The sequence below is a fragment of the Populus trichocarpa genome, chromosome 6 (assembly GCF_000002775.5).
Source record: "Populus trichocarpa isolate Nisqually-1 chromosome 6, P.trichocarpa_v4.1, whole genome shotgun sequence".
Lineage (NCBI taxonomy): Eukaryota > Viridiplantae > Streptophyta > Magnoliopsida > Malpighiales > Salicaceae > Populus > Populus trichocarpa.
In genome coordinates, this window is record NC_037290.2 from 436,331 (window position 1) to 452,687 (window position 16,357).

The 16,357-nt window shown below is 31.7% G+C and overlaps 1 protein-coding gene across 1 annotated transcript; it reads right to left on the reverse strand.

The window, feature by feature from the left end:
• Nucleotides 1-5,662: 5,662 nt before the first annotated feature.
• On the reverse strand, nucleotides 5,663-11,690 carry LOC7463654 (cytochrome P450 97B2, chloroplastic). Its single transcript, XM_002308730.3, has 14 exons — nucleotides 11,485-11,690; nucleotides 10,788-10,965; nucleotides 10,256-10,363; nucleotides 9,476-9,560; nucleotides 8,319-8,557; nucleotides 7,878-8,051; nucleotides 7,686-7,733; nucleotides 7,488-7,547; nucleotides 7,163-7,249; nucleotides 6,927-7,015; nucleotides 6,665-6,756; nucleotides 6,504-6,565; nucleotides 6,203-6,352; nucleotides 5,663-6,119 (listed from the first exon to the last, which is right to left on the reverse strand). The coding sequence occupies exons 1-14, from the start codon at nucleotides 11,625-11,627 to the stop codon at nucleotides 5,895-5,897; spliced, it is 1,740 nt and encodes a 579-aa protein (XP_002308766.1). The 5' UTR covers nucleotides 11,628-11,690; the 3' UTR covers nucleotides 5,663-5,894.
• Nucleotides 11,691-16,357: the final 4,667 nt, after the last annotated feature.

Sequence of the window (16,357 nt, forward strand, 5' to 3'; positions counted from 1 at the left end):
GCTGCGCAGCCGGATCCACTACCCTGATAATATTACCTAAAATAATATTATATTATAATATTTATGAATTGTTTTGTAATGGATTTTATTGTTAAAAAATTATTTGATATAATATAAATATATAAAGTATATGATGCGATTAAAAAAATTATTTAAAGCTCCATCAACTTTAATATGATAATATTAGAAATATAATTTTTCTGAATACTTTTATTTTAAAGAGTTCATTGCGATTATATGTGAGACATGTATAAAGAATATAAACAGATAAGATTTTTATGCCACTATTTAAGTGTTTTTTGAATATTAATAAAGTTTGTTAAAATATATAAATCATTTAGTCTAATCTAAAACAATCAAAGATAACACACTACAATTACCAAGATATTTTTTAAAAATAATATTACTAAATTAATTCTCCTTTTATGTCCATTAAATATAACATAATCCTTTAATATGTGAGACAACTTTCCTTTCTTTTTTTCTTCTTATTTTTTTTTTATCGAAACAGAATATGCATATACTACATTTGTCATCATTGTTAATGTGCTAGTATTTTTTAAACACAAAAACAAACATATTTTCATAAGAAAATTCAACGCAACTTCAAATGAAAAAAAAAATATTATCACCCAACTTTTATACAATATAAAAAAAGTTTCATCAATTTATTTACTTGTTACCGTATGAAAAATAAATAAATAAGAGAAAAAAAAATTAAAGTGTTGGGTCTTACTGGGGGTAGGACCCAACGCTGTCTGATAAGTCCTACTAGCCGCAAGACCCAACACCATTGGTTGGGTCTTGATAGCAGCAGGACCCAACATCACTAGATCCTGGTGACAGCAGGACCTGGGGATACAACAACACTTGTTGACTAAAATACAGAAAGACAATGCCATTCATAGGCGTTGCAGTGTCGTCCATAGTGCAAATACTTTATATTTACAGTGTCGTTCTTGATACAATGAGTCTATATTCACAATAAATATATAATATTTTTCTCAAGTGTTTTAAAGTATTGTATAATATATAAAAAGAAGGGGTCGGTTCATGCCCTAAGACTAAGATGAAGTCATGCAATTATAGGAGTCTTGAAGTAGCTTAAGAAGATATTTATATACTATATTGTAGTATATTTGACATGAAATGTTGGGCTTTGTTCATGTCGATCGTGAGCTTTATTTGATGCTTTTTTTAGGATCATAAGAGTCCAGAAAGATACTGATAAGGTTAGCTTTTGGATCCCCAAGAAAGCTTTCCATTAAATTAGATTATTAAAGTGATTTAGCTTTCATATAATTCATTATTTATTTTCTATTAATAATTTATGATAGGGTAGGCTACATGTGTGACCAAAATCTAAAAGTACAGTGTTTTGCCTTCACCGACCGCCCGCCAAAGCATAAATTGTTTTTCGGCAAATGTCCTCAATCTTTGCCTCACAGCCTTCTAATTAAAAAGAGTATAATTCAAACCCCTAATGGCTAAAGGTAAGCAAACTAATTGTCTTATAATTCATTTATTAATCAATGGTTTGAATAAATCCCATGATATAATAATGCTTGGAAATACAAAAAAACTGAAATAATATATATCTCAAATAGAATTTAAGTTAAATATTGTCTCTTTAAAGAGTTTTAAAGGTTTTGTTTGGAGTTTTATCTTGTAATTTTTTGTTCTTGATTTTTTTCTTTTAAGTAGTGTTAGTGAGGACTTTATATTTTAAAATTATAAAAATTCACTTCAAAACTATTTTAAAAATATATTTATTTTATATTTTTATTTTTCTGGTGAAACACATTTTTATCTTATGTTATATAACACTAATTAAATGTAAAAGTCTTATGATAACAAATTTTTCACAACTCGATGAGTTCCAAAACCAAAATAATAATGCAGAATCTAGTTTACTTGTCGCATGAACCAACATCATTAAACATCTCGTAATGATGTTTTTTTTTAAGTTAATAAAAGTGTATTTTGATTAGAAGAAAATTAAAGGATAAAATGTGTGAACAATCATGCGAGAAATGGAGCCCACAATTCAGGACTCGAAGCCCGATGCTCTGATGAACACCGAAACCCAATTCCATGGTCGGTCTGGTAAGGCTATCGGTATCTTGAAAAGGCGAGGAAGGAAATGGGGGCACAGAAATGGGACCCATTATGTGATTTTGGAACCATTCAATGAATGACATCTGTGATGATAAGCATTATCATCTACTATAGGAGTCCTCTCCATTCAAAATGAAAATGGACACGCAAGCAATTAAGTAGAAAAAAGCTGGGAGAAGTTGACAGAATTTCCTGTCTTTACTCTAACAAGTTGGGAGCGCAATCAAAGAATCTCGAAAAGACAGAAATGTAAGGCCTTTGTATGAACTGGGTTGGAAGATGATTGGTCGGTCACCTATGAGCCATTGGAGAAATGGGTGTCAAAAAAATAGAAGATTAAGATGGTCTCTCGAGTAGTCTTCGCATGTTGAAAGTTTTGCTCGACGGTGGAAAGTTGCATTTTATGAATATTCAAATAGCGATGTCATATTCTAGGCAGTAAAACAAAGATTCGTTACATTCGTTAGATTTTAAATTTATTTTTTAAAAATTTACTAGTTTCAACCTTATAAATTTTAGAATTGTTAGAGGTTTTCATGGTCCTTAACTTCAGTTTTTATAAGATTAGTTGAGGTACACACAAGCTGGTCCAAACACCTACATTAATCTAAAAAATACAATCTAACCCAATCAAAAAACCCAATCAAACCTGATTATCAGCTCACCAAAAAAATAAAATGTTTTGATACATATTTTTTTATATAAAAAAAATCAGAGTTCAGATTAGATTTTATAATTATGGGTGAAAGGGAATCAATTATTTTTTTTAGATAGATTGAATTTTAAAAAATCAAAGAAAACATCAATTTTCCCAGACTTATTACTCCATGATAAATAAGCAAACTGTTTTTTATCATTTTAATGTTTCAAACATTCCTCAATCGGGTTTTTTTTTTATATTTATTTTTTCTTCTAATATACTATTTAATGTAATAAAATGAAGGAAACTTGAAAGAGAAATTTAAGGATATAGTAGGAGTATTTAATAATAAAATGTCTAAAATACTAGAAATCTAATATAAAAAACAGAAGCAATTAATTTCATCAACGAAACATTTTTTTCTTTATAGCTAGCTGAAAAAAAGACAGAAACTATAAGAATATCGATACACAGAAGAAGCCAAGCAAAAAGAAGAATGGCACTTTCTATGGATCAAAGGGTGATTCTGAACATGATCATAGAATCGTGAAAGCAAAAGTCATGACAATATATACCTGAATCCTGATCAAGACAACAAGTAATTCCAACAGGTGGTCCTTCCATGGATGTATGAACGGCAATCAAAGAGAACCCATGGAGAAGAAAGATCGATTGATGCAGCTTTAACGCTCATCCTACTGAATCACAATCAACTCTCTATCTACTTTATGCTCCACAATCCATTCAATCTTACCATTTGCTTCCTGTCATTATGGCATATTATTATTATTATTATTTTATAATCATAGTTATACTTATAAAACATGACTCCAGACTGATGTTATAGATTTGCCAAGTTGATCGGATTAATTTATTTTTATCAAAATTAATTAATCGCTTGTTTTTTCCGCAAAAGCTGATGTAGATTTAAATAAAAAATATTTTGAAAATGTCAAATTTTGGGAAGCTAGAACATGAAGTTTTGGGTTTGGAGTATAATTTAACATAAAATATTTTAATGACATGAAGGTTTTGCTTTTAATTTATTTTCCTAATTGTTTTTTTTTATTATTTATTTTGTGTTGAAATTATGGAAAACTGGTCATTAATTATTTTTTGCTTTCTCCACACAGCCTTGCAAGGAAAAAAATGATATGTTTTGAAATTTTAGACTGAACACATATTTCAAATTATGTTACTTTTATTATTATTAATTAAGCCCTACAAGTGTTTGATCTGCAAGTGTTTGATCTTGCGTCCCAATACTGGGGTTCGTTCGGTAAGACATGAGATCAGAGTTTGGAAAAAATACTTGGATCTACGATTCTGACTTGAAGAAAATGCCTCCAAGAAAAATCAGAATAAGAGAGATTTTGATTCTATTAAGGTCATTTTTCATTACAAAATACAAATAGATGAGAGGTGTTTTAGGATGAAAAATAATATAAAAAAAAAAACAATGCTTTTGATAGTGAAACACAGGTTACATAATGTTTAGCTAATAAATTTGTTTATTTTTGTATTTTAAAAATGTTTGTTTTTTAAAAAAAATTAATTTTTTTTTGCTTCAAATTAATTTTTTTGTTGTTTTCATATCGTTTTAATATGCCGATGTCAAAAATAATTTTTTAAAAATTAAAAAAATATATTATTTTAATACATTTCCAAAAGAAAAATACTTTGAAAAACAATTATTACTACACTCTCAAACACGCCAAAGCAAAGCTCATCGGGTAAAAGATTTATGCTGTATTTGAAAACACGATTGAAACCATATTTTCCAAAAATCAGATTTTTTTTTGCTTAAATTTTTTTTTTAGATTGTTTTAATATACTTATGTTAAAACTAATTTTTTAAAAAATAAAAAATATTATTTTAATATATTTTCAAGTAAAAACCAACCACTACAACTCTACCTCATTTGTTTGCTGGAAAGTAGTTTTTTTTTCGAAAGTGAATTCCAGAAAAGTAAATTCTAGGAAATTAAATTATTTTCCGATGTTTGGTAATGTAATTGAAAAATAAGTTGGAAAACACTTTCCAGTGTTTGGTTATGTCATGGAAAATGAGTTGGAAAATAACTTATTAATGTTTTATTTTTTTCAAGTTTATTAAAATAATGAGGAACAAATCTTACAAATTAAAAAATTGAATAAGAATGAAATTAAAAAAAATATATAATATCATAAATTATCTCAAATAAAATAAATAATAATCAAAATAATAAAGATAAATCTAACATATAAAAAAATTGAAAGATGATGAAATTAAAATAATAATAATTATAATTTTATAAATTATTTTTTAAAGTATTTTTTATCTTAAAAATATTAAATTAATATTTTTATAATTTTTATGTATTAAATCTAAAAGAATATTATTTTAATTAAAAATATACCTTCACCATGTTACCAAATAAAATAAAAAACTCAAAGCAACAACCAATCAAATCGAAACCCACAATCAATGCCAAACAGCGCAATTAATATACCAAAAGGAAAAATTCCAAGGCAGGACCTCATTTATTGCAAAATAAAAAATAAAAAATCACAAGATCAATTAAAATATAAATAGTAGGGAAAAGGAGAAACAATTCAATGATCAACACAAAAGCACAGTGCGAGGACAGTTTATGTTTTGTCAACAAAGAAAAGAAAGAAAAGGAAAGTGTTTTTCTTATAATAAAAAAAAGGAAAACCCTTTCCTTGTATAAAACGTATTTTTTTTATTGACTAGAATTCAATTTCTTTGACCAATTTTCTTTATGTTTATCAAACATGAAAAAATAGTTTTCAAGAAAATAAATTCCTGAAAACAAACAAGGCATAAATCTCAAACACCATGGGAATACCCAAAACCATGTTCAAAGAAGAAAAAAACACAATCTTAGTTACGATCAGATGTAGAAAATAACTCTATTTTATGAAAATGGAATTCAAGATTTCTCTTTAATCCATTCATAAAAATGTCAGTCCATAGCTTGTCAGCATTGAGCTTGAACTATACACTTGATATCGGATAAATGAGGCTTTCTCTTCATACCCCGGGCTTAAGCCAAGTGAAAGCAACCACGGCTGCCATGGTTCATGTTTCTATTCAAGGACACCCCCTAGGGATAATGTTGCTAATGGCATGTTAATGGACATCAGATCTTTTCTTCAATCTACACCACAGTCCATTCTTGGTATGGATTGTTGCACCTGTTACTAATTCTACCTCCTCTGGGGAACCTCTTAGCTCTACGTCGAATTTCTGTAACAATAAAGTCAAAGCTATGGTTGATTCCATGAGCGCAAATTGATCCCCAACGCATTTTCTTGGGCCTCCTCCAAAGGGTAAGAAGGCAAAATCTGATATAATCTGACAATGGCAACCATAATATATGTTAGGAAAGGCAAAGTTGTATGTTATGTTCGGAAACCAGAAAAATGTTGTGAGCAGACCTCATTTGGATATAGAGCTCCTGGGCTTCGAGATGGATCGAAGCCGCTCCATCCTTCAATCCCATCATTATTTCTTGTCACTAAGAACCTTTCTGGTTCAAATTCGTTAGGATTGTCCCAAAAATATGGAGATCTATGGAGATTATAGACCTAAATGAACAAGTACGTACCAGTAAACTTACATAGAGCATGCTAAAGTAGAAGAAGGAAGTAAAATACTGAAGTTTCACAGTGCAATGAATTCTAAAGCGTTAATGACAATGGAACCAAAACAGATGGCAATAGAAATGCTTCAACTTACCGATACAAAGATATCAGTCCCAGCAGGAATTGCATAACCGTCTTTGTCTCCTTTGTATCCTCCTGTGCAATTTAAGTCTCTTGCTTAATTCAAATGTTGCATATTAATTTTCAGGAATCAGTCTGGCTACTATTTATCCTATGGTTACCAGTAAGAAATACCTGGCAAAACATCTGGTTTGAGGGAGCGTCTAATCAGCAATGGTGGCTGAGGATACAAACGAAGAGACTCCACCACAATAAGTCGAATGTACCTGAAAGCATGGAAGAAAAGTATTGCGAAAAAATTATGTGTATATTCATTTGATATGAATGTCTATTAATTTTTAAAAACTATACAGGAAAATGCACAACCTGGTTTTTGGAACACAGCCACTAGTGAATATAAACAAGTTTGCATGAGCACGTATAAAGGAAGACTCACTTCAACTGTTTAATCAACTCGAAAGTCAGCCTCCCCTGACCCAGCACTTGATCAATCTCTGCTTGAGCTTTCTTCATTTTGGAGGGATTCTGCAATTTCAGAAATAGTGTAAATCAGACAGACAGCAGCTTGTAGTGGATGAAAGAAATTATGAAGCAAAACCCATAAGAGATAAGGCATTACTTCACTGAAACAGTACGAGACACTGCACAAAATTTGTTTGGGAAGAGTCATACCTGTGCAAGAAGGAAAACAGCCCAAGTAAGCACTGCAGCTGTTGTTTCATGCCCCGCGATGAGCATTGTCATCAAGTCATCTCTTAGCTGTAAGAAAGAAAAGGAATAAAAGTTGGTAAACCATGGATAGTTGTATGAATTTCATGACTACGTCAAATTCCAAATATTGTACACATGCACAAAAGGGGATACAATCCCAGAACTGGCCATCTACAATCGATCATAAATGCATAAAACAATTTGGATTCATGAGGATGTGAACGATATAGATACCCCAATCAAATTAATTTTGTGGTTATCAACATCAGAACAAGAAAATATTCACCTGACGGTCATCAACATCAGCTCCCCGCATATCAACTAGAAATCGTAGAAGACTTGCATCCTGCAAACTTTACAGTTACAATGCAGGACTCAAATAATTTTTTTTCTTCAAAATTTGGCAAAATAACTACCCATCTTTCTTTAAATCAAATAAATGCAACTAGCATCTGTTTGATACAGCTCTGTAGAATATGCCCACCTTCAGATTTGAGTAGTCCCTTTGCTGCAGTTTCTCAACATCTGTTTCCTATCAAACAAGGCAACAAAGATCAAGATAGAAGCACAATATTTTTCTCCATATTGTTTTAGCTCATCCTAAAGCCCACAAGCATCCAGCACAAATCATATTAATCTTCATCTTTATTTATCATGCAGTTGGATTGTTTCTTACCTGTCTGGTCTCTTTCGCATTTCGTATGAGTCCATCAAGGCACTCATTGATAACTTTGAGATCTTTCTGAAACTTCCTTTGTCTGGGGACTAACCACCTTGCTAGAGGAAATTTCCAGTAAGGAACGTAGAAAGTGGATCTATGCTCAGCTTCAAAAAGAGCACCATACACTGCCTGTGATAAGTTTTAAAAGGGTTAATCATAAAACTTCAGCATCCAATGTCGCTGACATCAACGCAAAATCATTACATTGCTAGTGGAAAAAATCATGATAAACTATAGCCAATTTAAAAATTATAACTTCAATACTTCAGTTGAAATAAGTCAACGAAACTATCTTAAAACTAATTTTTTTGTCACCAGATCAACACTGGCACAACAAACAAATATGTAAAAGATAGCAGGTTGAAAATGCATCATTATGATAATATTTTCACCAACCTTAATCACGGGTGATTCCTTTGTAACTGAACCAAAGTCATAGTTGAAGACACCAAGGCCAATAATATCAAGAGCTAAACTTGAAAACTCTGCTTCAAGATCCAACTCAACTGTCTTCTTGCCATGCAAGTCCTCTCCTTCAAGAAGTTCGTCAATTTTCAATACTGATCTTTCTGAACATTGAGTGAATACCTTGACCATAGCTTCCAAGTACAAGGCATGAAACCCAGGAGCAATTACTAAATAAGCAAAAGAAGAAGCTTTAATTAGAAATACTTATACTGACTTCATTATGAAACTCATTAAAGGCGGTTGTAGCTCAAAATAAACATTTTCCAATTGACTTCAGCAATTAAGCCAAATTGACAAGTTTTTGGAGTTTAAGGACTAAATTCAACATTTCAGGTGACAAGGACTAACGAGAATGAATACAAGCCAAAATCTGTTCTCATTATTTAGGAAAAACTGAGGCAATAATGGAAGTTATGGCAGAATTGGCACAGCAACAGTCCTAATTATTTAGGAAAAACTGGGGCAATAATGGAAGTTACGGGCTTGATCTAATTTTATTTGTTATTTAGGAAAGTTATTTTAATGGAGATGAGCCAAATTCTATTCTCAAAATATATGTTATTTTAAGTTTGATGTCTTTTGATCCAATTTTTACTTTAACTAAATGTCTGAGAATCTGCCTTTGTTTGATTGAGGTTGTTGTCGACTCCTCACATATTGAGTTTTAAGAATAATAAAGAATCTTCCAGTTCTTTGAAAGAAGGGGGATATTTATAGTGGTAACAAAAGCGGAATTAGATCATGAATAGCCAAGAAATACCAATCAACTAAAAATTAATTCAAGACACCAATTTTAGGCAGTGCATTGGACATCAGGATTCTAGCTGACACCATTATTCTTTTACTATTATTGTTCTTCCCACTAAAAAAACCGACGTCATTGCTGAAGAACAACTTGGCACAATATATCTGATTATCAGTTCAACACAACAATTCTACTAAATTAACAGATGACTTACCAGAGGCAAAACTGGAATTGACTAACAATTATCAGAAAGACTAACTAACACGAGCTCAAAATCCATTTGGGACTCAATGACTAGCAGAGGTAAACAGTCCAAATACAAGAGTGACAACTTGCTCACCTTTTCTCCTTAGCTTCCATGTGTCAAAGTCAGCAGGTATAAGTCCTTTTCCCATTATTGGTTCTAGGATATCGGCGAGAATTCCCTAATTAAAACATTAAAGTCTCAAAAACAAACAATATAACAAAAAGTAATCAAGTGCTAGAACGTGATTTAATAAGAAGATTGAAAAATCCAAAACGACAAAAGCATTATTGAAGCCTAACTATAGGTAGACAAATGCACCATCATTCTCCCCAAAGATTCGTGGAAACAAATATTTCCAGATCTTTTTTTTGTTTTGGATTAGCACTAGGTATCCGAGCCGAGACCCGACTAATCCTAGGGGTGCACAGGCCCTCGGCAAGGAGTTTCTCACAAGTGCACCACGGTTAGTTCATGGGTTTTGCCCAAGTCCGATGGCCCCATGGAATCGTTTGCACTTGGCAAGAGTCGAACTTGGGATCTTGGACAGGAGCACACTGCCAAGTCCCAGTTCTTCTCCGCTAGGTGAACCCCATGAGGTTCATTTCCAGATCATATCACATACCAGCTACTTTAGAAGCACCAATTTTCTTTCAAACCTCTATATGTACCCAAAGGCATATAAATCTCATCATTTAAGTTTCCAATGTTATAATGGATTTCTTTTCTTGGTCATATATCTCACCGATGGATTCATGTCTCAATTGAAATTTTTTCATGCATGACCTTTGTCACTGTAAATTCAAAAGGAAGCAAGAAAACTAAAATAATTTACAGGACAGGGTCTATTCCAGCCAGCAAAATATAAAACAATACCTTGTCATAAGAGAATGCGTTTTCTCGAAGAATATGTCTTGCTACAATGGGGTCTGATACAACAACAAATGCTTTTGGCCCAAAGGCAAGTTTATACACAGATCCATGCTGCCACATGAATTAGAATAATAAGTTAGGACATCAGATATGAATAAGCAATGCATGACCAAAGACAAAAAATCCTTAACAATGTGCTGTTGTCTCATTGAACAATGCAGTCATTGTGCGGCTACAAGTATTACCGGAAGCCCAATAACAGAAACATCAGAAAAGATCAAAATTCTTTTTCCTTGGCTAATTAAAGAATTAATATTCAAATTGAAGAACCATCCACAAACATGCTCATGAAATGGAAAGTAGTCGAGTACCTCTATGAACCAATCATATAGTGAGAAACAAGTATTACCAGCAGCCAATAACAGAAACATGAGAAAAGATCGCAATTATTTTTTTCTTGGCTCATTAAAGGATCAATATTCAAATTGAAGAATCATCCACAGACAATCTCATGAAACGGAAAGTAGCTGAGTACCTCTATGAACCAATCAAACAGTGAGAAGAAGAGGGGACGACTGAACAAATCAGATACTGCACCTTCAGCTATAGGCATTGACCCTAGATTTCCCCCACTTAACAAATTGGTAAGCAGGTTGCTAGCTTTGTCCAAAGGGTTCCTGGTTTTCGGCTCTTCAGTGCTGGTCGACTGGCATCTATATTACAATAACACATAACAAATTCACCATGGACACAATCAGTTTAATAAATTGCTTTGATACAACAAAAAGAAGAAAAACATGAATTCAACTGGCTAATGCTTCTAAAATTTGAAAAATCAAAATATCCAATTTCATATATATTTTTTTAAATAGGTCCCATTTCCATTCTCCTTATAATCTACAGAAGTCTCTCAAATAACAACCAAGCCAAGCAATGAAAAAGATGAAAGTTTTGATTCAGACATGTCTGCTTCAAACTTCAGACATAAAGAGAATTAAAAGAAACAGTGGAAAAGCTAAAGCTTCAAGAGAATACAAAAACTTGACAGACACCTCACTGTTTTACCATGGAATTTGCTAGGCAGAGAAAGGAAAGTTCAAGTCTTTCTTTCACTCCCTCTTGTAATCTGCCTCAAATTTCTAAACCCGGTCACCACTTCCCACAAATTCCTCAGTATCCAATCAATCTTTGATAAACTTAACACGCACAACACAAAATACTGAATGGAATACCTGATAAGAGGAGACCCTTTAGTCTTGGAGCTGAGAAATCTTGAGATGCCCACAGCTCCAAAATCATTTCTTTGCAAGTAATTGCCATTGCTGGTAGTGAAGGGGAGCTGTAAGGGAGAAGTGGAAGTTGCTGTTAAAGACATTGTTTTTATTTTTCTGAGAATTGTAATGACACTGACACTAGCTGATACCTTGTCAGGATAACTAATACTAAACACAATCAAATAGGTGGTGTGGTGACCACATGAGCTCTGCCTTGACCTAACACGGCGGGCATTATCATTGAATTTAAAATTATTAATAAGATTTGGAATATATATATATATATATATATATATATATATATATATATATATATATATATATATATATGAGAGGATTGAAATTGTATTAAGAAAAAAACAGTAAAAATCAAATGCATCATTAATTGACTCTATTATTATATAAAGGGAAAAAAATGAATTTTAGTCTTCTATGATCCTAAGATGATATTTGGAAAAACAACAAGAGTTATATCACGACAATAACTATTAAGCATTAATAACTCTCACTCTTATAAATATATTAGGTAAGATTAACGAAAAAAACAATAGTTAATTCTAAAAAAATTTATTTATCTAAATAAGTTAAATTTAGACATTGAATAACAATACATTAATTATTATTATTTAATAATAATAATAATTAGGGATAATCATTTTCAGTTCGGTTCGGTTTTTATAAAAAAAAAAGTAACTAAACCGAATTTTTTTAAAAAAACCAAAACCGGTTTCGATTCGGTTCGGTTTTTTTTGACAAATACCGGTTTGGCTTGATTTTTTTTTGTTTTTTTCGGTTTGATTTCGGTTCGGTTGTTTCGATTTCAGGCTTATAAAACCGAAACCGAACTGGTCGGTTTTTTCAAAATTTTAATCGGTTTAATCATTTTTTTTCACGGTTTTGTTTTTTCAGTTATTTTTTTTTAATTTTCTCAGTTTAATCAGTTTTTTTTATTTCCACTCACTCCTAATAATAATATATCATAAATTAGTACTGGTGGAGAAGAAGATGCTGTATAGAAAAAGAAACGTGAGGGTATGTTGTATGCGTATCTGGTTTAGCCTTCACTTTTCTTTTTCTACTTACCAAATATATTCACAAGAGAGTGAGAGTTATTGATGTTTAGTAGTTATTATCGGGATCTACCTCTTTTATTTATTTTTATATATATATATATATATATATATATATATATATTATCTTATGATTTATTTTTTTATATAATAATAAAGTCGATTAACGATGCATTTTTATTGACTAATAAAATGGCTTATTGGTTGAAACGACGTTGTGCCAAATTCTCTACATGTCTGTGATTGGAGAGGAAATTAACGTGACGAGCATATTTTCTCTTATTGGTGCTTACATGGGCTGTTAGGCGTAGTTGATAAAAAACGGAGCCTGACCTATTTTCTCTTATGTATGCTAGGGGTAAAATTGTCAGTTCCTAGAACAACACGTGACCAGGCGACCCGTTGAGGCCAATGGTTGTTTAAATACTGATGTGAATATAGATGGAGGAGACCAAGCCTTGCGGGCTGCGGCTCACTATACAGCAAGTAGACTCAATAAAAAAAACTTAATTTTAAACTTAATAAACACTAACATATACTACTTTGATACTCAGGGTTTTGATTCTTTAATATGGAGTTTAATATTATTGAATTTTATAATTTATTTTGATTTATTTTATGTGAGGTTTTTTCAGTTTTATAATCCGAGTTTGACAAGTTAACTCGGGTTGATTCGAGTTGTTTTTTGTGTTTTTTTAATTAATTTTTTCTTGATTTTATCCTTTAATATTAGGTTGATTGAGAATTGAACTTGGAGTTATTTTAATAGGTAAACTCTTGTTGATTTGAGATATTTTTTTAATTGGTATTTTTCTAAATTTAATTTTTTAACATTAAATTAATTAAAAATTAAATTGTATAATTTTTTTATTTATTCTTCTAAAAAATTATTATAATCCGGTCACCCGAATCACGGCTGATCCTCGTTGCCTCATTCTTTAATTAAAAACCTCGTGGAAGCGCTGCACAGAACATGTGCTCTCACATTCAAAGAAGGAAATTTAAAAAAACCGTACACCATGCTTGCTTTTGAAGTGGAAGTATTTGAAGATAATATATAATATAGAAGCAGCAAGTTGTCTTTTAATGTGATGAGTCAAAGAGTAAATGATTTTGCTGAAACACTTCTCTTCCCTTTCGGCATGAAACTTTTGGCCTGGCTTGGCTGGCTGCAATCTTTCTTCAAAGAAGACGAAAGAATTGAATTAGATATTAATATTTAATTCATCCTGTTTTTGTTCTTCACAAAACCCTAAATTAATAGTCTAAAATTATCCTATTATTGATCGATCTTACATTATAAATAAACTTATGGGGGTTCAAAGCTCCATGAATAGTCTTGCATCCCGAGGCAACAAATCTTCTCTCCCTAGAGGGGCAAAAAAAACTCTTCTTCTTCTTCTTCCTCCTCCTCTTCCTTTTCAAGTCTTACTCTGCTAATACACACAACACATGCAGCCTCGTAATATTCTTTTTCTTCACCACTAATGCTAACTTAAACATGATCAAATAATCCCCTTGAATCTTTTTTTTTTAAAAAAAACAAAAAACTAGCTCTGCAGGTGTTCTAGATACTCAAGTCTACGCCTCTCAATTCATCACAATCTTACAATTAATCTTGAGAAACAAATTGAGAAGAACATAATCTCTCTATATATAATGTTTTTACCAACCCATCAATATATATATGTGTGTGTGTGTGTGTGTGTGTGTGTGTGTGTGTGTACGTAGTTGACAAGCTCCATCAGAGAAGAAAACTCAAATTAAAGCGTATCTAACCCCAAGAAGAATTTCCCACCTGCCCCTCTTTTTGGTTGACGAAGAAGAAGACAATGGGTTCGTTAATTTGCTATGTAGAAAAACAGAGAAGATAATTTTGTAGTCTTCTTTACTTCTATCCCATCAAATTAATTTCTTGTACCAACCTGAGTAGATGAAATATAGATATATAGCTGAGATCTTATCTACCCCTCTCAAAAAAAAGGGGAAAAAAAATCATATTCAATTCAAAGGCATGCTAATTATTAACAGGTTCATGTCGACAATTTATTTTGTAAATGGAAACCAGATCTGTCAACAGTGATACCATCCCATGAGAGACTGGTGTAAAGTTTAATAAAAAAGAAAGAAGAAAATAAATAAATCTGGCTCTAAGTCATAATTAACACATAATTTATTAAATATTACATAATAAATGTTTTTAATATTGAAACCATTGAATCATTCTTAGTTAACCTTCATTCCATTGAAAAACAAACGGTGTAATGTTTAAGAAAATAAAATAAAAATAAATTTTGCTTTTAATCACTGTAAGGGTGTTTGGGAGCACGGTAAAGATTGTTTTTCAGAGTATTTTTTTACTTAAAAATGTATTGAAATAATATTTTTTAAAAATTATTTTTGACATCAGCACATAAAAAAGATCTAGAAATACTAAAAAATATTAATTTAAAGTAAAAAATTGAATTAAATTTTAATAAAAAAACAGGTTTATTCTCGGTAAAAAACATCCGATGACACAAAATTATTTATAAAAAAACTATTTCTCTGAGGTGATATAGCTGTTGGCTGTATAAACCATTGTTGACTTGAGAAAACATGTGCATCCAATCGGCAACATTTCTACTAGTTAATTAAGGGCAGGAGATGTGTTAGACCCGTTGGCCTCTTTGTAAAATTCAAAGGTAAAAATTCTAACCTGTCAATTTTACGGGACACACAGGAGATGTTCAACAACGACCATTCACACTTCATTTAATTTAAGTTTGATTTTTGTTTGTAAGACGGGAGACATATAAGATATCAAGGTTATTAGAGGATAATATAAAATTATTTTTAATAATTTAAGAGGTTTTTTTTTTTTTTTTTTTAGGGAAATTTCCTCCGCCCATGAGAGTGCTGTATATGGAGAAACTTACAGCATGTTTTTTTGAATTAGTTCTGTCTTTAATTTATTAATTGCCCAAAATCGATCTATAACTAATGAATTAAGACGAATTCTTATATATAATCATTGAGAGAGGGAAGTTAATCTCAACTATATACTGTTATAATTAGCGATGTAATTGTGAAGGCAATAGAAAATATATATTTATTAACTTGGAATTAATTAAGAAGGTACATAGCTATTTCCCCTCTGACCATAAAAACAAAATTTGCTTCTTTGAAGACTCCAACTCATCACACCCAATGTCACCTACCGCGCGCAAAGTCTTCAGCCTTCGTGGCCACCTTGAAGAGATGATCTCATCGTATTCTTGATAGAACCCTAAGAATGCTGCTTCGAGGAACCATGCAACCTCAAAAGTATTATCAGGTAGTCATTCATGCCCTTGTAAAGCATGGAGATTTTCTAGAAAGCTGCCAAAACTCACGCGCCACATCAATCTGGGAATATCCTCTTAGCAAGAATGAATGGCCGAGATCTCTCCTTCAGTCTTTCTTTGACCATGCTGAACCTCCATAAATACCATCGGCTTAAGCTCATTTTCTTCCATTTCAAACTTTGCCAAGGAAAACACACACGCATATTCATAGTTTATATGTGTGTCATTGTATGCTCTAATTAAACATACAATATAGTTTGTAGGTCTGTATGCTTGAGCGTTTTCTTGTGCTTTAGTTGGGGTCATGAGCGGAATCATGTCCGATAATCCTACCGATTGGTCCCAATTCTACCAACAAAACCTTTCTAACCAAGTCTTACCCCCTATTCGACCCATGTTCCGGGATCGAGTCGCCGATTCCACTACTGTCACCAC